The sequence below is a fragment of the Canis aureus genome, chromosome 30 (genome assembly GCF_053574225.1).
Source record: "Canis aureus isolate CA01 chromosome 30, VMU_Caureus_v.1.0, whole genome shotgun sequence".
Classification (NCBI taxonomy): domain Eukaryota; kingdom Metazoa; phylum Chordata; class Mammalia; order Carnivora; family Canidae; genus Canis; species Canis aureus.
The window spans coordinates 36,172,175-36,193,828 of NC_135640.1; the positions used below are offsets into that span (position 1 = coordinate 36,172,175).

The 21,654-nt window shown below is 36.2% G+C and overlaps 1 protein-coding gene and 1 non-coding gene across 9 annotated transcripts in view; both read left to right on the forward strand.

The window, feature by feature from the left end:
- TTC3 (tetratricopeptide repeat domain 3) overlaps window positions 1-21,654 on the forward strand; it is a 116,604-nt gene that overhangs the window by 38,762 nt on the left and 56,188 nt on the right. For all 8 annotated transcript variants that reach the window (XM_077879176.1, XM_077879175.1, XM_077879174.1 and 5 more), the window contains 10 exons: window positions 1,834-1,996; window positions 2,939-2,984; window positions 3,808-3,928; window positions 5,529-5,592; window positions 8,517-8,577; window positions 10,275-10,359; window positions 14,251-14,385; window positions 15,041-15,121; window positions 17,572-17,684; window positions 20,500-20,620. In XM_077879176.1, the coding sequence (XP_077735302.1) occupies window positions 1,834-1,996; window positions 2,939-2,984; window positions 3,808-3,928; window positions 5,529-5,592; window positions 8,517-8,577; window positions 10,275-10,359; window positions 14,251-14,385; window positions 15,041-15,121; window positions 17,572-17,684; window positions 20,500-20,620 (990 nt within the window). The remainder of the gene's footprint in view (window positions 1-1,833; window positions 1,997-2,938; window positions 2,985-3,807; window positions 3,929-5,528; window positions 5,593-8,516; window positions 8,578-10,274; window positions 10,360-14,250; window positions 14,386-15,040; window positions 15,122-17,571; window positions 17,685-20,499; window positions 20,621-21,654) is intronic.
- Window positions 18,334-18,436, forward strand: LOC144302127 (U6 spliceosomal RNA). The gene has a single exon (XR_013369001.1). It is a non-coding gene; the product is annotated as a U6 spliceosomal RNA (small nuclear RNA).

Below are 21,654 nucleotides of genomic sequence, written 5' to 3' on the forward strand. Positions count from 1 at the left end.
AAGGGATGCCTCAGACTGATCCTGATCCATGTACCCACGAATAGACGGATCCTATGACCTGGAAAATGGTGCATTTCGATTGATCAGTCTCCTGGGTCATATACTTCTCTCCCTTAATTTTTGGGATGGAGCACTAGTCCCAGTCCTGCCATTACTGTGGGGTGTAGGGACATTGTGGCACCCAAAAGGAGAGGATGCTAGGCACATAACAACAGGAAATTTCTATATATGTGATAGAATGAGGTAGTGTCAAAGAAAAGCAAAACTGTATTGTTTTGAGTTCAGGAAACTCTGAGATGCCTTTAATTTAAGCTTCATTCAGATAACTTTAGCAGTGAGATCTGAATAAACTCCTTTCTCAACCAGTAGACCCTATACTACGTTTTACAGAGTTTAGGGAATCCAGCAAAAGATGAGGAAGATGGGAGATTAGGAGGTGGGGATGAGGAAAAGAAAAAAATATTTTCTACAAATTTAGCAGGTATGGTTTATAATCTATCATATTTTTTATGCTGTGACTTATTTTTTTTATGTAGTTACCTAAATTTTGAAGTTGGAATATTCCTGGAGGATAGGATGTTAGTCTTATAGCATATCTGAGAAATCTGTCTTCATATGCCTTTTGAGGAAAAGCGAAGTTTAAGCAAATGCAATCTGAATTGGAATCTTTGATCTGAGCCTAAATAGTCTGGCTAAAAAAGTGCTTCAGAATTTACAGATTGGGTTGGTACACAGAACAGGATTATATATGGATGGAACCTGCATAAACAAAGGTCCCTGTGGTTGATTCTGGCCTTTTTTTTTTAGTGAAAAGCTCATCTTTCCTAAAGGGGTCACTTATTTCTGACTCAGTAGTTTCTCATAGAGTGAGAATGTCCTTTGTTAAATCTGTAGTAAAGAGGAAGAAACTCTGGACTCAAAGTCCTAAGGTCAGTATTCTTTGGTTTGCCTCTGAGTAAGTGTGACAGTAGGCCAATTTCTAGCGTCTCTCACGGTAAATCAGTTCTCAAGTGGAGATACTGTGCCTTCAATGGAAGTTCAGTTTGTGAGTAGCTAGAAGAGGTGGTTGAGTTAGTCTCAGGTTTGGTTATATTAGCTTTCTAGATTAAAATATTCATCCTTGAGATAGAGATTTCCCAAAATGCATAAATCAGGCCAGACAGGACTATGTGGTTCTGTAGCAAACAAAACCAAAAGCCCTGATAATTGGAATTGAGTAAATGAGTGATTTTCCGATCTTTTCTTAAAACCAAGCACAACACTTAGAGATGGAATAATTAAAAGTTGATTAAGAACAAGCTGAATGGAAGATCTAACCTAGATGCACCCCTTATTTGTGATCATGCTCTTCGGGGGTCCGAAAAACCACTTATAAGCTGATTGTTCCTTCCAGCTCTAAAATTTGTTTAATTTCGAAAATGTAGGGAATGTGATGACTTAGAGACTATTACTACCTTAAAATATTTTTGAAAAAAATAAAGTTATTTATAATGAGTGTTTTTTGTATTTTATTTGGCACAAAGTAATATATTTTGTTCTTTACTAGTAAACTGTAATAAAGGTTGAATTATTTTCTTTGGGGTACAAAAATCTCATAAGCAAAAATACTGATTTCTAGTTAAAATTATTATAAATACTTTGATAATTTCACTTTTAGTTCATTTAGGTAATTTTATTTCCTGAGAGGTATTAACATTTAAAAAATTTTTTTATTGGTAGGATCCTAATCTAACATTTTGAGTAATCAGTTTTCAAGCAAAATATTTTTCCTTATCTATATTCTTTAACTTAAGCATATTTTTGAGAAAAAATTAAATTTATCTTTTGGAACAGGGTCATTATCGTTATTGTGCTGCTCTTTCTATGCTGGGGGAATATGACTGGGCCCTGCAAGCAAACATAAAAGCTCAAAAACTCTGTAAAAATGACCCTGAGGGAATCAAGGATCTAATTCAGCAGCATGTAAAGTTACAAAAACAAATAGAAGACCTGCAAGGTATTTCACCTAAGATTCTTTGGTTACAGTTGAATTCCCTTTAAAACTCTTGAAGGTGTGTTTCTTGGATTAATGGAGGATCATAAGTCAACTCTCAGGTGATTTGTGCTTATTTTGTTACATTATCTTGGTCAAGTCACTGAAGTTTTCCATTTCTGTTTGTGTGGAAGTACGTACATTAGTGTTATATTCCACTAGGTAATTATAAATTATTTGTATTTTTATTTGAAACATAACAAATGATTATTCTTCTATAGAAAAATATGCCTTGAGATTTTGAAGAAAATGAAGCCTTTTGAAACAAAATTGTTTAAAATTTTTTCCTCCATTTTAGTCATTTCTAAAGACCCTTCAGTAGAGTCGTTTGATGTTTTTGCACCAAGTGTGTGGTTCATTCTGTAGCATGCTGAACACATATGCTTATATACATCTGTATGTGGGTACAGACACATATATCAGAAATCAGCTGTTCGGGCTAGGAATTCTAGATTTTCATTCACTTGTTTTCTTTCTTAAGTGATTTTGCTTTCTCCAATGCCTGAAATTCCCTTACTCTATGCTTTCAGTTTATAGGTCTTTCCTATTTTTTCTGCTTTGGGTATTTAGTGTCTTAGGAAGCTGAGCTGTTATCATCCAACATAACATGATTATAAATAAGATTGTGAGCTCCTTGAAGACAGGTACCATCTCTGATTTGGATTTATATACTGCTGCATGTAGTCAATGATCAATGTAATGGGATGTCAAATAAGGCTATGTAACATTTTGCTGAAGCTATCCTGAAAACTAAAAACATCTGGAAATAAGAATTATTTAGGTTTATTTTTCAGTTCTGTAAATTTGATGTTCTTACTGTCAACTTAAAGGATATTTGAAAATCTCTTCAAAGTATGTATTGCCAATCCACTGATTACTATGTATGTGTGTGATTGGTTTTTATAGGTCGAACACCAACTAGAAATCCAATTAAAGCCTTTTATGAAAGCAGGTGAGTCAATACCAATCAGATCAGTAGCTGTTACTTGGGATGGCTCTGCCCTATAAATTTCAGAATTACTGTATCTGATGCTTTGTGGCTCATAGCAACCACAGTAAAGTTGAGGAGAGAAGGAAGAAGGGTTTGTGTCTAAGATCAGGTGACCTGTGAATGTCAGATTTATTTTGTGGACTGTTTTACTGAGCCATTTGCATGTGTATTTATGGGAGATCAGTAGCCTAAACCTCTGGGAAAATATGGGTGAAGTGTTAATTGGATGTCATTATGCTTGGATGGGAGTACTTTTTCAATTGAGGGTCATGACAGCAGAGAACAGAACACAGTCTGTACCTTTAACTCTAAGCTCCTGTCCTGAAAACATGTACATCCAGCCTCTTGGTTCTTTTCTAAGACTAGGACGCTTTCTGTTAGAAATAGACAACAGACAGATTCAAGTATGCTCACAAGAAAACAAATAGCAGCCAGGGTTCTATATTTATTACTTGGCAATTAAAATAGATGTTTTTTTCCTCCACATATGTTAGATGCCTAAGATACTGAAGCTGTTAAATTTAAAACCAGAAGACTTACTTATTTTAATATTAGAAACCAGAATATATTATTGAACTGTTCTTAATCTATTTTGAGTTTTTACTATGAAATTTAAAGTAATATTTGTATATAAAACCCAATGTCAGAGGTAGATTCTTTTAAGTATTACCCTTCTTCCAAGGAAAAAAGGCAATATTTGCTGGAACTTGTTTATTTGAAGGATAACTTTTAAAAATGCATGCTAATGAGCAGAAATAAATTATTTCTTTTATTTCCTATTCAGGGCCTACATACCTAGTTTATCAGCACCTGCATTTAGTACTTCACTTAACTTTGTGGAAACTGAAAAAGATTCCAGAAAAACTAACCGCGAAATGGCAAACGGTGGTAATCAGAATCTAAAGGTAGGTTCAGTAAAAAACGAAAATTAAAATGATTTCTTCAACTATAGATAGTCTCATGTTTTTACAATAGTATTCCAGTAATAATGGAAATTAAATATTTTGATGACATGAATTCCTTTTTCCAATGAAAGCAAAGAGAATGATTCTTTTTTTTCTTCTTAAAGATTTTATTTATTCACGAGAGACAGGCAGAGACACAGGCAGAGGGAGAAGCAGGCTCTGTGCAGGGAGCCCGATGTGGGACTCGATCCTACAACTCCGGGATCAAGTCCAGGCTGAAGGGAGATACTCAACCACTGAGCCACCCAGGTGTCCCAAGAATGATTCTTTTTCTTTTCTTTTCTTTTTTTTTTTTTTTTTGAGAATGATTCTTTTTAATAAATATTCCACTATGTCCTTCGTCTACATGAGGAAAATATTTCAGTGTCACAGAATTTCTTTTTTTTTTTTTAAGAATTATTTATTTATTCATGAGAAACACGGGTGGGGGGTGGGGGGCAGAGACACAGGTAGAGGGAGAAGCAGGCTCCATGCAAGGAGCCTGATGTGGGACTCGATCCCGGGTCTCCAGGATCACACCCTGGGCTGCAGGCGGCACTAAACCGCTGCACTACCGGGGCTGCCCTGTCACAGAGTTTCTTTTGAAATCACATTGGTGTGTTTTCAAAATGTGTTCTTCTAAATATCATTTTACCACTTGGGTAGTTCTCTTTGTATGCCTTTCCTGCTTTACATGTCTCTCAAACAGCCCCTGGGGAATGAGTGACAGTGAGGTCTGGTGGCCATGTCACCAGACCTTCTTACAGTGCTTCCGATTTTTCTTCTTACAGTGCTTCCAATTTTTCTTTTCCTCCCTTTTTTTTGTAGTCTACTCGGCTGCCTGGCACTGCATGAGCTCGCCCACAGGACTTGTGTTATATTGGGCCTGGGGGCACGCCTTCCCCATCTCTGCCTGAGGCATTTGTGTGGCATTTGTGTAGCCTCCTGTTGCTCTTCCCAGCAGTGGTCCCCAGCCTTGACTCCCTACTGTGCTTACCAGCACCCAGGCCTCTTGGTTTTTGAGGCACCTCTAGGCCTTCTATCCTGACTCTAATTGATATCCTAGATATCCTCAATTGGAGTTTTCCTCTGACAGTTGTATACTAAAAGCTCAGCACATATCACCAAGTCCACGTTAATATTTCTCTCCAGGGTTTTCTAAGAGAAAAGGAAATGATATTTTGGAGTATGTGGCTGGTAGGCATTTAAAGGAGCTTTTCCAACTCACTGTGTAGTCCTTTTATTGTTAGTAATGAAAATCTCGGAGGCTGTATTCAGTTAGAGAGAGGAGCATACAGGGAAGGATGCAATAGTATTTATTCAGTACACTTATTAAATAATCTGTCAGGCATCATGCCAGGTGTTGGAAGTAGAATTATCATTAGAGAATTTGTCATATTATCACCAGATATCATTTTGTTTGTTCCCTCACTTAGGCCTAATTATCTGTTGATTTTAGGCTGTTGGGTAAATTCTGTTCCATTCTGTTTTATTATTTAGCAATTGAGTGCTTTATGGCTTTATTTTTTGAAAATCTCATGAATTTTGTTTTCATGGATAGGTGGTAGATGAAGCTTTGAAGGTAGATGATTGTGACTGTCATCCTGAATTTCTACCACCATCAGGTAAGTTTTTTCCTTAGTAAGTTGTTGCTGAATTAAGGTAGCGTTCTTAAAACTCCAGCCCCAATGTTTGCACGAACCTCACGTACATCTGCTGTTGCTCTTTTACTTTATAATGCTTCTATGTTAAGAAAACATTGAATACTTATTTGAAATCAGTGCTCGGTCTTTTCATATTATTTAATACATTTAATTTCAGAAATTCAAATAAATGTAGAAAGGGAGGATGAAACTCTTTGATCTGCTACCTAATTTCCATGAGGCCAGTGTTTTGTTTTTGTTTTTTTTTTAATTTTTAAAGATTTTATTTATCTGAGAGAGAGTGAGAAAGAGAGGGAGCACTAGAGAGAGAGAGAGAGCTCAAGTAGGGGGATCTGCAGAGGGAGAGGGAGAAGCAGACTCCTTGCTGAGCAGGGAGCCTGACTCGGGGCTTGATCCCAGGTCCCAGGGATCATGACCTGAGCTGAAGCAGATGCTCAATCAAGTGAGCCACCCAGGTGCCCAAGGCCAGTATTTTTCAGCTTTAATTTCATTAGTTGACCCTGTCCATGTCCCAGGTGGCTTTTTAGACATATTTTTTTCCTGTTTGCCCTCCTACCACAAATACTGTTTATCCATTTATGTCCTGTACGTACATTTGTGCTTTATATATATATATATATATTTTTTTAATTTTTATTTATTTATGATAGTCATACAGAGAGAGAGAGAGAGGCAGAGACATAGGCAGAGGGAGAAGCAGGCTCCATGCACCGGGAGCCCGACGTAGGATTCGATCCCGGGTCTCCAGGATTGCACCCTGGGCCAAAGGCAGGCGCTAAACCGCTGCACCACCCAGGGATCCCTGTGCTTTATATATTTAAAAAGTTAGATTTTTTTTTTTCATCTGTTAAGAACTAACTTTCACCCTGTTGGGGGTGATGTTGAAAATGCTTTAGGCTGATACCAGTTTAACTTGTATGTGCTTAGTGCATATGTTTATTTCTGCATCTAGTAAATACACAGACACACAGTGGGACTTTGTTTACTTGGCATCATTGGGAAATTAAGGGTCCAGAGAAGCAAAAATTCATGCTCCATTTATTTCTCAGTCTCCCTTTACATGGCCAGATTTTGTTGAAAATCATCCTAAAGTGGATTATATGCTTCCCTGGCTTTAAAAACAGAGTTTAAGAAAAATATGGATTTTCTTGATGACTCAAGGTTGCTGTTAGATACAAGTATTTTGTCTAAGTCTTCCATGTGCTCATCCCAGGTTTATTTTGGTGAGATTGCTGACCTGGTTAGTGATCATCTCGCTCTCCTTTCCTTTTTCTTGTTTGTTGGCTCTTTTGTTTTCTTTTCAGTGTTTCTGTTTCTGGCAACCATTTCTGTCTTTTGCTTCCCTCAGTTCTGTCTTTTCTTAGGCTCCAGGGCCACATTTCCAGCTATTTACCCCTAGCCATTCCCATTTGGCTAGCATGTTGGAAAACTGTAAAGAGGGAGACTCAGGTGATTGTCTTACCTGATGTAAGTCTAATAGCACATGAAAATATCTTTGAAGATAAAACTTTTCTTTTGGAAAACACCTTTTAATTTATTAATATTTCAGGGCACATGAGTGGCTCAGTGGTTGAGTGTCTGCCTTTGGCTCAGGTCGTGATCCCCAGGGTCTGGGATCAAATCCCATATTGGGCTCCCTGCAGGGAGCTTGCTCTCTCTGCCTGTGTCTCTGTCTCTGTCTCTGTCTCTCTCTCTCTGTGTCTCATGAATAAATAAAATCTTAAAAAAATAATTTATTGATGTTTCTTAGGCTGTTAGTATTGGATAGCACATTTAAGTAAATAAATACCACCCACATTTCAGCATTTGTATTCAGTTAAAGAAATTGAGGTCCCAGGGTTAAAGCTACAGTTTTGCCCAAAATCAAACTGCAGGAATCAAATTAAAACTCTTTTGCCTTTCCAGAAGCCACTTTTGTTTTCTAAGGCCATCCACCAGCTTGGTTCTGATTCTCTTCTTAATACATTGGTTCTGACTTGCCTCTGCTGTCTCTCCCCAAAGTTTCCATCAAAAACACCCTGTCCCTATTCCTGTGCTCCCTTCTACTCAACTTTGTGCATGTTTCCCCCAACTCTTGCCCATGGGACCAATGCTAGGCTCATAAAGCTGGAGTATCAGAAGCAAAGGACCTCCGAGCACTCCCCTCAGCTGGCCTTTGCCGCCCTTTTCCAACCTTCTCTTCTTACCCAGCTCACCAGATCACACAGGTTTACTTAGAGTTTCTTAAAGTGAATGTCATTCTTGGGTTTGTTTCGTTTTTTAAGATTGTATTTATTTATTTATTAGAGAGCAAGCACAAGCAGGGGGAGGAGTAGGGCGGGGGAGACACAAGCTGACTCCCCGCTGAGCATAGAGCTGCTGTGGGCTCTGTCCCAGGACTCTGAGGTCATGACCTGAGCCAAAATCAGATACTTAGCCAACTGAGCCACCAGGTGCCCCAAGTTCTACTTGTTTCTTAAAGCTAAATACACATGCTGCATCCCCACTAATACTTTTCCTGGCCACTCAAATTTAATGATTTCCACCTCAGTGAGTTTATAAGAGCAGTTACTATGGAATTAATATGTTAGTAACAGCATGCTATCTTCTCTTTTTCCTAAAGGTGGTGTGTAATTACTGGTGACTGTCTTTTTTTCCCCATCTGATTATAGACTACCTGAAAATAGGAACTATGACCTATCTAAATAATATTGTAATTTACATTCACAATTTTATAGTATACCTAGACCTGTGTCATCTTAGCTGTTTTTTTTTTTTACCTGTTTGTAGTTACATAAAATGTTTCCTTTGCTGCTTATTCCAATTTACATATTTTCAATTAATTTGCTTTCAGGCTTGTTGATTTTTATGAACAGGTTTCAGGAACAAATACTTTGTATTCACAGGTCAGACTCCAAAATACAAAGGAAAACAAAAATCTCGAAACAATGAATTGGAGAAGTTCAGGTATGTTTTTTATTTGTGCCCCTCCCCCCCATAGCCTCCTCTTAAGAAAAAAGTAAAAGGGGAAAAACAAAGGATCTTTTAAGTAGTAGCTATATAATGAGTACTAAAATCCCTTTCACATATCAAGGGTGTATCTTGTGGAGTGTGTCAGTTTTAGCCAAAGGATTATTAAATCTGAATGTTAGCCAATATCTGAAAGGCATAGAATACGAGATCTATCAGCGTTAATTCTTAAAAATCACAAAATACATGCTCATGAGAAGAAAAAAATATTCAGAGAAGTATAAAGTGAGAATTATGTCTTCTCCCTATTTACTTACTTCACCTCTCCCACAGTTGCTTCTCTAGAGGCTTCCTTTAGGAATTCTCCATTAACAAGTTCTTGGCCATCTGGTGCTTACTCTGCACATACAGGCATGGGTTTGTGTGTTTTTAGGGGCCCTTTTAAGAAAGTAGTTCTCCTTAAAGGAACGTGTTCACTAATGAAGCAACCACTTAAAAGTTCTATCAAATATCCCTTTCCCCCTGCAAATTAACAGTAGGAACTCTTGCCACCTATCTTTATAATTAATGCCCCCCATTGCCTACAAAGACATATATTGATTGCAAAGTGAGATTATAAATCTTAAAATGGATACAGAAAATCATGAGGTCAAGAAAAGTGACTCTGGAGGCCCTGCAAAATCATTTCTGCCATAGTTACACCAGCTGTCAGCTTTTTCTTCTTCGTGTAAGGCTGATTCCTTGGTAGGTGCTTCAAGAAGGGCTTGAATAGCAAAGCACTAAGCGAAATAGTTAAGCCTCATTTTAAAAAAAAATGATGCTGCTAGGAAAATTAAATTTAAAGCAGGGGCATAGGTACTATATTGTTCTATTATTCAGAAGGAAAATCCTAAGTCTTCCCCTTCTCCCTACTTAACCCTCAAAGGAGACCAAAAACATACAGGGTCATGCATAGTTATAATTCTGAACTGTTCTGCTAAAGATAAATTTATTTTTCTGATGTTTTGATTCTGTTTTCAAATTGAGAATTGATGTGGAAAATGGCAACTATTTGGTGTCAGCAAACACCACATAGAATTCCTGAATCTTGCTTATTATCCTCACCAGCATTGGGAGTCAGACTTTCAGAAACAATTCTATCTTATTATTAGATTTTCATTAAGAGATGGAGCATCCTTGCAGTGTTTAATGAGCACATTTCTTGTTTCAAGGCTGTGTTATTGATGACCATATGTGGAATAACTTGATCAGCGTAAATCTTCCCAATTTCCTATTTTTCTTTAAGTTTTCTTCTATATTATCTTCATAATTCTGGTCTCCCTCCATCTCTAATTTTACAGAGATTTTATTGCGATTTCATTGTATTAAGAGATTAATTTGAGGAGAATTGACTTTTTGGTAATACTTCAAAGGAGGAACTTGTGACTCCATTTATTCAGTGTTTAAAATGACCTTCACCTGCAGCACAGGGAATGTAGTAAAAAATATTGTAAAAATGTATGGTGACAGGTCATGGTGACTACACTTATTATAGTGAACTTTGTATAATGTATAGTATTGCATTGTATGCTTGAAACTAATGTAACATTGTATGTCAACTACAGTTTTTAAAAAAATGGCCTTCTGTAAATATATTCTTATCTTTATATAAGCAAAACTATTTTAAGATAACTCAAAACATTTTTCTCTATTAGTTCTAGTTCACAAGGGAGTTTACCAGTAGATTTGAAGAACATTTTGGAAAAACAATTCTCTAAATCTTCCAGAGCTGCACATCAGGTAAAGGAAAAGGCTTATTTCTTTTTCTTTCTTTCTTTCTTTTTTATTTTCTCCAAAGATTTGATTTGAGAGAGAGAGAGAGAGAGAGAAAAAATGAGTGATGGGGAGGGATAGAGAGAGAGAAGCAGGGCAGCCCCAGTGGCTCAGCTGTTTAGCGCCTGCCTTCAGCCCAGGGCGTGATCTTGGAGCCCCAGAATCGAGTCCCACGTCAGGCTCCCTGCATGGAGCCTGCTTCTCTCTCTGCCTGTGTCTCTGCCTTTCTCTCTCTCTTTCTCTGTGTCTGTCATGAATAAATAAATAAAATCTTAAAAAAAAAAAAAAAGGAGAGAGAGAAAGAGAAGCAGAATCCCCGCTGAGCAGGGAGCCCATGTGGGGCTCAACCCCAGGACTCAGAGACCATGACCTGAAAAGGCTTTATTCCTAATGAAAAAAGCAGTCTTTGAACAAAACATTTTTCATATGAATGCTAATCATGTACATCTCTAAGATTTATTTTTTGTAGTTTAAGTTATGGACATATCTTATATATGACTGCTAAGAAACCAAACTATCACTAATTTAAATTTTTTTTAAGATTTTATTTATTCATGAGAATAAATTTTAACTTGATAATCAGTTTAACCAGAAATTTAACTAATGGTTGACACTGCAGAATTGTTTGCTTCCCGGAGATTTAAAAATTTGAGATTCTTTGCTTTCCAGAGTTTTAACTTTTAAGATATATACTTTAAGGCGTGCCTGGCTGACTCACTTGGTAGAGCCTGTGACTCTTGATCTCCAAATTGTGAGTTCACGCCCCATGTTGGGTGTATAGGTTTATTAAAAATAAATACTAACGAAAATAGAAAAGCATTTTAAGAAGATTTAAATTATTTTAAAAAGTTTGAGCACTCGCAGTTTTATTATACCTACCTTAAAACTGTTAAAGAGCAAACTTTATTCTTTGATTTGAAAGATTTAAGAGTAATCAAATAACTTTGTATATAAAATTCTGTAGTATTTAGGAAGTCATTAAAAAGTATACACTAAGGGGAAAAAGATTACTAGGCAAAGCACAGAGGATTTTTAGGGCAGCGAAAATTCTATGTATAATATTATAATGGCAGGTATATGTCCTTGAACATTTATCCAAAGCCGTAGAAGTACAACACCAAGAATGTATCCTGTGGTAAACTATAGACTTTGAGTGATTGGGATGTGTGCATGTAGTTGATCTTTGGTAAGAAATATACTATTCTGGGTTAAAGAAAATGTGTACACGCACACATACACATTGGAGTATTACTTAGCCATAAAACGAATAAAATATTGCCATTCTTGACAACATGGATGGACCTAGGGAGTATTTCACTAGGTGAAATAACTTAGAGAAAGACAAATACCATCTGATTTTACTAATACGTGAAATTTGAAAAACAAAACAAAAATGAACACACACACACAGTCTCAAATATAGAGAACACACTGGTGTTTGCCAGATGGCAGAGGATGAGAGAATCGGTGAAATATGTGACAGGGATTGAGAAGACTTCCAGTTATGAAATAAATAACCATGGGGTGAAAAGTACAGCATAGAGAGTACAGTCATTAACACTGCAATAACTCTGGATGGTGACAGATGGTAACTACACTTACTGTGGTGAGCAATGTATAGTGTTCAGCAGTGTCTAATCACTAAGTTGTATACCTAGAATTAGTATAACATAGTATGTTAATGTACTTCAATAAAAAGTTACATATACTGTTCTGAGGAGTGATATAGTGGGGTTTGCATGGAAGGAGGCAATGGGTATATGGATATTTCTGTACCTCCTTTTCAATTTTGTTGTAAACCTAAAACTAAGAGAAAAAGTCTTCTAAAAAATGCAATGGATACAGCTAAAAGATTACTTTGAAGGAAGTTTATCAAGCTAAATATGTGAGGTAAAAGAACAAAACCTTTTAAATTAATGAAGTATTTATCCTAGGAACTAGAAAAAAAGAAAAATAGCAAATAAACCCAAAGAAAGTAGAAGGAAGGAAATAATAAAGATCAAACTGGAAAATGATGAACTAGAAACAAACCTAAAAGAAAGAATCCACAGAGCTAACAGTTGATTCTTTGCCATTATAAATAAAATTTATATGCTGGTGTTGTAACTGATTAAGAAAGAAGACATAAAACAATTTCAAGAGTGAACAAGGATGCATTTCTGAAGATTCTTGAATATTACAAATACATCAAAATACTATTATGAATGATATACCAAGAAATTTCAAAATGTGAAAAGATGAAATGGATGAATTCCTAGAAAAACCCAACTTCTAAAAACTGATTCAAGAAGAAATAGAAACCTTGATGAAATCCAGAATCTACAGAACCAACACTGATCTCTGTTCTAGTCATTGAACATTTGTAGACTATGTAGTACTAAGTGAAAGATTGTCTTTTTTGGGTAAACATGATTCATAGTCTGCTTTGAAAAACTCATCCTTTATGTAAATACAATTTTCTTTCTTCTAAAGTAGAATATTGGATTTAAATTTAACTCCAAAAAAAATGTATATTAACCTAGACTACAATACTTATTTTAATATGGAGGTCATTTTAAAATTCATCTATTTAGGTACATATGACAATCTTACAGAGGACTGTAGGAATGAAGCATGTTTCAAGCAGTTTATGAAAACATATTTCTTTTTTTTAATTTTTTTTTAAAATTTATTTATGATAGTCACACAGAGAGAGAGAGAGAGAGGCAGAGACACAGGCAGAGGGAGAAGCAGGGTCCATGCAGGGAGCCTGACGTGGGACTCGATCCCGGGTGTCCAGGATCAGGCCCTGGGCTGAAGGTGGCAGTAAACTGCTGAGCCACCCCGGCTGCCCTGAAAACATATTTCTAATCCATTGCATAAAAGCATCTTTAGAATTTCTGACAGTTGGAGATTTTTTTAAGATTGTATTTGTTTATTCACAAGAGACACACAGAGAAAGAGGCAGAGACCTAGGCAGAAAGAGAAGCAGGCTCCCTCTGGGGGAGCCTGATGCGGGACTTGATCCTAGGACCCCAGGATTGTGACCTGAGCCAAAAGCAGACACTCAACCACTGAGCCACCCAAGTGTCCCTGATTTTGTTTTTTATTTTTTATGCTTTTCCCTTTGCATTTAACCTGATAGTATCTCTCCTGATACTTTTATTGTGTTCAAGTACATGTTGTGCAGAAGTAGAGCCAAAGATTAAAATACGCATTTCTTGCTGAGAATTAAGGTTTGTTCCAGAGCACAAGGGCAGATGTTAAAATCTGATAGTGATCAGTAAATTGATTGCTTTTTCTTACTTGTCTAAATCTAGTCAGCCAGATAGTTATTTCAGTGGTGGCTGGTGTTTTCTGTGCTGTTAAAACTTCTAAATGCTGTCTGTTCAATGAAAAGCGAGCAAGGCTTAGAACCATGTAGTGTAAAATGAACTACCCTTTCTTGTTATGAGTAGCAGCAGGAGTGTTGGAAATAAGATGGTGAAGCAGTACCTTTCGATTTTCACTATAAAGATGCCATGTATGGGCAGCCCGGGTGGCTCAGCGGTTTGGCACCGCATTCGGCCCAGGGTGTGATCCTGGAGACCGGGATCGAGTCCCACGTCAGGCTCCCTGCATGGACCCTGCTTCTCCCTCTGCCTGTGTCTCTGCCTCCCTCTCTCTCTCTCTCATGGATAAATAAATAAAGTTTAAAAAAAAAAAAGGTGCCATGTAGAGAAAGGAGTATAATGCAAAAAAGCAGCTTTGGATATTTATTGACATATTTTATAATCAGTTATAAAATATAACTGCCCTATGATGAACTTTGGCATCTTAAGTTTTAGGCTAAACACATACAGCTCTGGATTACTTAATACAATTTTTTTTTTTTTGCAGGATTTTGCTAATATAATGAAAATGCTGAGAAGCTTAATCCAGGATGGTTACACGGCTTTGTTGGAGCAGCGTTGCCGCAGTGCTGCACAGGCCTTCACAGAATTGCTCAATGGTTTAGATCCTCAAAAAATAAAGGTAAAATTGCCTTGCAGCTTGTTTATCAGTGCATATACATTTCAGGTGAATGTAGAAGAGAACCAAGGCTTTAACTTCATTGTATGAACATACCTTAGTCCTACCTCAGATTGGCTGTATCTGCTCCAGGTTGTGAGAAGCTGTAATGCTCTCTCTGTCGGATTCAGCCTTTATGGTTTCACTTAGTATATTACCCAGGTTTAGACTCTCCTTCTCTACTTGGTGTTCATTAGAATACCTAGCTTCTCCTACAAAAGTACTGAATCAAGGTTTTGGACTTGCGTTAGTTCCATCTTTTCATCCAGAAAGAATTAGATAGATATATAATTTATGCTAGATTGTAAGAGAGCAAATGTCTTAATCCATCACTAGTACCTACTTAAAATGAAAAGAATATGACTCAGTTACTCTGATCTGCTGTGAACCACACCTTCAAGGAACTGAGACAATGTTTCTGTGTTTTAAATACATGATTTCATTATAACTGTAGCTTTGCAAAATATATTTTCTAATTCTGTTTGGCCTTTGTTTCAGTCATAGTGATTAGAGAGATTTCATTACATTTTTTTTTCTCCTGTTGTGGCTAACAAGTTGATATGATGTAAATTGGGCAAAATTATGTTCACATTTTTAACTGGACCATTTTTATTGACAGCAATTGAACCTGGCCATGATTAACTATGTCTTAGTAGTCTACGGACTTGCTATTTCTCTCCTTGGAATAGGACAGCCTGAGGTAAGATTTGTAAGAAAGATAATAAATCGTTAAAATGTGCCATTAATTTTAGAAGATACATAAAAAAATTTTGCCACTTTGGCTTAATTCTTTTTTGTATTTTCTTGATAATTTCTTCTGAAGTACCTGTTTAATTTGTGGTGTTTTTATTGAAAAGAAAATGTAGTTTGTGATCCTATTGGAAAAAAGGTGTGTCAGATGAGCAGTAGGAATCTTTTTACTTGTATAAAAAGTAAAAGGCCTATTGTAGCATCATAGATTTAAGAAAATAGGTTGAGTGAAAAAGACAAGTTGCAGAACATAATAGACGTTGTGATAACACTATGTACAATTTGGAAAACGTATGGAACAATAGCATATATTGTTTATAACTATCTCTGCCTCTTTTTTTTTAAGATTTATTTATTTATTCATGAGACACACAGAGAGAGGTAGAGACATAGGCAGAGGGAGAAACAGGGTCCCTGTGGGAGCCCAATGCGACATTTGATCACGACCTGAGCCGGAGGCAGATGCTCAACCACTGAGTCACCCAGGCATCCCTTATCTCTGCCTCTTGTAAAGGTGACAAAAAACATAGGCTAGCCCAACATCAAGTTTAAGATAATGGTTGTGTTTAGTGATGGAAGGCATGGGCCTGGGGAGATAAGAAAGGAGACTTCAACTTTGTGTTAAGATCTGTTAGTTCTGGGTGATAAGTATTTTGGTATTTTATTATCTTCTGGAGTGCAGGCTTCCCACAACCACAATCTGTGTATAGGTGTGAACACACATGGTTTCCATTACTCATGATTCTTTGGGCTCTCCTGGAAAGTGAGCTTTTCTGCACTGCACAGTATTATACAGTTGACCCTTGAACAATACGAGTTTGATTGCATGGGTCCACTTACTACTTATACATGGATTTTTTTTAAAAAAAACATAGTACAGTACTGTGAATGTATTTTCTCTTTGTGATTTTCTTTTCTCTTGCTTTACTATAAGGATACAGTATATAATACACATATAAAATATGTGTTAATCCACTCTGTTATTGATAAGGCTTCCAGTCAAGTAGGTTATTAGTAGTAAAGTTTTTGGAAAATCAAAAGTTATACCTGTATTTTTAGTTGCATGACCCCTGCATTGTTCAAGAGTCAGCTGTACTTTGCTTTCTATGGTTTTCTTTTAGTTTTTAATAAAAGTTAAAATTGCTCTAGAATTACCTCAGGTATGATATATCCTTTCTGCCAACTAGGGCTCAAGTGTCCTTGAGGAAATGAAGATGTAACCATAACTGTTACCTAATAAGGATCCAGTCATCTGTTAGGTTCTACTCTCAGTGTGGTCCACAGTGTCTGAGGTTCATTTTCTTTGTTACATGCTTCTTTCCTCGTTCTTGCTGTGACAGAATGAATGTCTTGCATTTGTTGGAAACAGAACTTCATGATCTCAATTCTTCTATTCTTGGCGGAGTGATAATAAATATCTTATCATACTTTGCTTTATCAAAATAGAAGAAATAGAGATGCCTGGGTGACTCAGCAGTTGAGCTCCTGCCTTTGGCCCAGGGTGCAATCCTGGAGTCCTGGGATCGAGTCCCACATCGGGCTTCCTGCGTGAAGCCTGCTTCTCCCTCTGCCTGTGTCTCTGCCTCTCTCTCTGTATGTCTTTCATTGATAAATAAATAAAATCTTAAAAAAAAAAATAGAAGAAATAGTTCACTAAATTTTTAATTTACTTTGAATTACTGAGACTGATTAAAAAAAGAAAAAACAGGTATGATAGAACTTGGACATTTAAAAGAATGTCATCATTCAGAGTAGCCCCAGAAGTAAGCAATGTATTTGCTCCACTACAGCTCTTGCTTAAAACATTTTTTGAACGCTCCCTTTGGAACTGGCCTCAAAGCTTCTTAGAAACTCCCATTTTGTAGTGATACATCTTTTTTCACCCACAGTGGGGTTTCCAGGATTGCCTTGAGCTAAGTGTCTTTGGATTTTTTTCCAAAACCATTCATTCAAAGTGTGCAGAAGTTTCCACTGTCAAGAATATTCAAAAGAATGTACTCTAAGCTATGAAAAGCTTTCGTTAAAGCAGTAGTAAGGATACATGTCATGATGTGTTTACGTCTAGTCAGTCTTCTATGAATTCACACCTTTTAGTGTTAATGAGCACGTACCAGGCCCTCTCTGTATATTAGTAAATGTTCGTGTGGTTTGTTGTCTTATGTGTTCCATGCCAAGTTTTCATTCTCAAGCCAGATCACTTTGGTTGTGTCTCTGTATATCCCGTCGTCAAAATTTGTATATTTGCTAAGAATATAAAATGCAGAAGGTTTAATTTTGCCATAGAAATATTTGGATATACAGTTGTTTGTAATATTACACAAAAAAAACAACCTTCAGATAAAATCTGCTCTAGTGTTTCTTTTGTAGTTTAAGTGATCATTATTTTTATTGCTACTGAAGGAATTATCTGAAGCTGAAAACCAGTTTAAGAGGATGATTGAACACTACCCCAATGAGGGACTTGATTGTTTGGCCTACTGTGGAATTGGAAAAGTATATTTGAAAAAGAACAGGTTAGTAGAATCTGTACTCTTTTACACTGAGGGTGGGAAATTCATTGAAGTCTAATGTTGTGGAGATCCCTTTTCTGGAATTACATTGTTATCTTCTCTGTGGGATGCTATTATTTCCATGTTTGCTTGGAGGCCAGCATTTCTAAATCAATATTAATTATTAAAATATGGCCAATCAGTTCAGCTCCTAGTACTTCCTTATTTGGAATCTTATAAGAAAGTTAAAATAAGGTGATTTGACACAAAGGATTTTGTATTTTTTCTGTTAGTATATGTCATTTATAACAAACTATAGAAATGATCCCTGAAAGTATAGTCTTAGTATATGTCATTTATAAATGGTGACTGAATGGATATAAATTACTGCTTTACAAGTCTGATTGTATAATGTTTTTGGTTACCAAAATACTCATTTCCCTCCAAAACTTATATGAAGATGGTTTTAATATGGGATACATATCTGTTCAGAGACACCATGAATTAGAAATAAAAATCTCTTCTTTGAACTTCTTCTATAGTTGGTATTCTTACTCGAAGTTTAGAATGTGGTTGTTCTGCAAATGTTTCATATCTTATCTTCCCAGTTTCTGTATGACCCTTTGGGGATAGGGTTATACATTGAACTTTAAAAAAAAAACTCCCCTGTTCTGTGCTTGCTTGGGCAGCACATAGACTAAAATTAGAATGATACAGGATTAGCATGCCCCTTGTGCAAGGATTACGCACAAATTTGTGAAGCGTCCGTATTTTTGGCGTGATAAAACAGTATCATTAACTGTAAAACAGTAGTGACAAAAAGAAAACCAAAAATCTCCCTCTTCCTGTACTTACACCCAATATGGTGGTAGATGTGGTAGATTACTTTATAAAGAAATAATTGTTGACTAATTGAGTATCATTTTATAGCTTTTAATTCTTGAATTTTCGTCTGTCCTTTTAGAGAAAAAATTTTTTAAGTTTTTTTTTAATTTTTATTTTTAAATAATCTCTATACCCAACATGGGTCTCAAACTTATGACCCTGAGATCAAGAGTTGCATGGTTTTTTGACTGAGCCAGCTAGGTGTTCCTAAGGAAAATGTTATCAGACCTTTGGGACTCCTTGGGAACCCAGTTTTGGAATGTGCCTAGAACTTCTTTATAGATTTTTTAGTGATTAAAGAAAGTTCTTTTACTTCCTGAAGTTACTGTGTGACCAGGCTGAATTATATTTAGAATTAGATAGAGGGAGCGGTAATGAGGATTTAGCAATCATCTGTATAGTAATAACAAATGAATTTAATTTCAAGCTTAACATAACTTGTTTAAGATATACATTTTTTTAAAGATTTATTTATTTATTTATGATAGAGAAGGGGGTGGGCAAGGCACAGGAGGAGGGAGAAGCAGGCTCCATGCTGGGAGCTCAACCCAGGACTCAATCCCGGGACTCCAGGATCGCACCCTGGGCCAAAGGCAAGCGCTAAACCACTGCGCCACCTAGGGATCCCCCAAGATACACATTTTTAATGTAGTGGTCACATATAATTATTCCTAAGATCTAGGGATGTATCATAAATATGGAACATCATAGGAATTATGGTAGATGAAAAAGTGCCATTTTGAAAAGTTTACTTTTTTTTTACTTTTTTTTTTTTATGATAGAGAGAGAGAGAGGCAGAGACACAGGCAGAGGGAGAAGCAGGCTCCATGCACCGGGAGCCTGACGTGGGATTCGATCCCGGGTCTCTAGGATCGCGCCCTGGGCCAAAGGCAGGCGCTAAACTGCTGCGCCACCCAGGGATCCCAAAGTTTACATTTTAATTTCAAAATAATATGGTGTAGGGTTCAGTGTCTGATAATGGTGGTTTTGGCTGTTGCAATGCGCAGTTTCTGGTAAAGGCCTGCTGTTCTCTTAATGGTGGTTGGTGGTCTAGCTTTTCAGCAGGTGAGTTTTTCTTATCCATTGGCAAAAAAAGTTCTTAAACTGGGAAATTATTTCAAGATTGGAGAAAGCAGGAAACGTTTCTTCTCTAGCCTGAAGAGAATAACAAAGACTTATTTAACTTTATAATCCAGTGTATTAATATTCTTTTGTTGGATTTTAGGAATCTGTTGACATTTTTTAAAACATAAATCAGAACCAAAACATTTCATGTAGTTAAACAGTTTACATATCCATTTGTTCTGTTAAAATACTTTACTTCTTTATGGTTGAAGAATTATGTCTAGTATACATGATCTCTTTAGAATTTTTTCAAAAAGATCTTTTTTTTTTTTTTCAGAATGATCTTTATTACAGATCAGATGTCCTAATAAAGTTTTTTTAAAAAGGAATTTATGATTAATTAGTTGATTAATTAGTGTGAAGGGTTGTTATTTCTCTATAGGACTCTAATTAGCTTAGTAAATGAAACATAAAAATGGAACAACGAAATTTTTCAATTTTCTGTTGTAATTGTTGGAAACTTTAAGCAATAAATTACAACTTTAAAGGACCAGTATGCACCTACCATAATAAAGTCGGTGGCCAGGCAGATTTGTGTTTAATTTATATTATTTTTATAGCAAACAGTGATTAATGCCTTCTTTTTTTCTTTTTTATTTTAATTACAGTTAGTTAATGTACACTGTTATATTAGTTTCAGGTGGCAGTATAGTGATTCAACCTGCCTTTGTTTTTTTAAAGAAACTGCAGGTTCCATAGAATATTTCTGTACAGTGATTTATCACATGTACTCTTACTAGTAAACTTGAAATTTCTGTAACTTTATTGTGGGGAATTAAAATTCTTATCATAGCTTTAATGCCTTCTTTCTTCATAATTATGACTTTAGATTTCTAGAAGCTCTTAATCATTTTGAGAAAGCAAGAACCTTGATTTGTCGTCTTCCTGGAGTGTTAACTTGGCCCACAAGTAATGTGATTATTGAAGAGACTCAGCCGGGGAAAATAAAGGTAACGATTTATTTCTGCAAAGAGCTTCTTATTAAATATAAAAGCCCATCTGCACTGATGACTCAGGTATCAGAAGATAAAGAGGTAGGGGCACTCCGGCCTCAGCATCCCCACGTGTTTCCTCTTTAAAGACAAGTGAGAATCATTAACATTTGTTAAATATTTCCTGTGTGTCAGTCACACAGTTTCCATTTATCATACTTTTAATCTTTACAGCACACTACAGGATGATTACCATGATTATTCTCATTTTACTGAAGAGGAAGATTAAGTTAGAGAGGTTAAGTGATGAGCTCAAGGTTAAACGGCTAGAAGTAGTGGAGGTAAAAATTGAATCTAGGCATTCTGACTTCACAGCATGCCTTATTAAGCAGTATGACTTACTGGTTATACTTAGAGAAAGGTATAGCATTATTGTTTCATCATAGTGACTATAATTATTAAGATGGCACTTGAAGACTGGAACATATAAATTTGGTCTCATATCCAGAGACATAGGGTGCTTTCCTAATTCTAGAAAAACTAAATTATGTGTGGATTGACTAGAATAGGCCTTTACTTTTGGAGAACCCTGGCATGTATACAGAACTTGCTTTTAGCTAAAGCTTTTAAAAGCACTGGCATCAACTCTTAAAACTCAGTAATAAAAAGACAATTTAATTAAAAGTAGCCATTATACTGGAATTAGAAAAATAAATAAATAAATGAAAAAGTAGCCAAAGGACCTGAATAGACATACCTGCCAAGAATTTCTACAAATAGCCAATAAGCATATGAAAGATGTTCAACAACATTAGCTATCAGAGAAATGCAAGTTAAAACCATAATGAGATACTACTTCACACACTAGGTTGGCTATACTCAAGAAGGAAGATAATCAGAAGTGTTGATAAGATGTGGAGAAATCAGAACCCCATATGTTGGTGTTGGACATGTAAAATGGTCTGGCAGCCCCTCAATAGGTTAAAGATGTAGTTACCATATGACCCGGCAGTTTCATTCACACAGAGAAAGGAAAATGTTCTCACAAAACA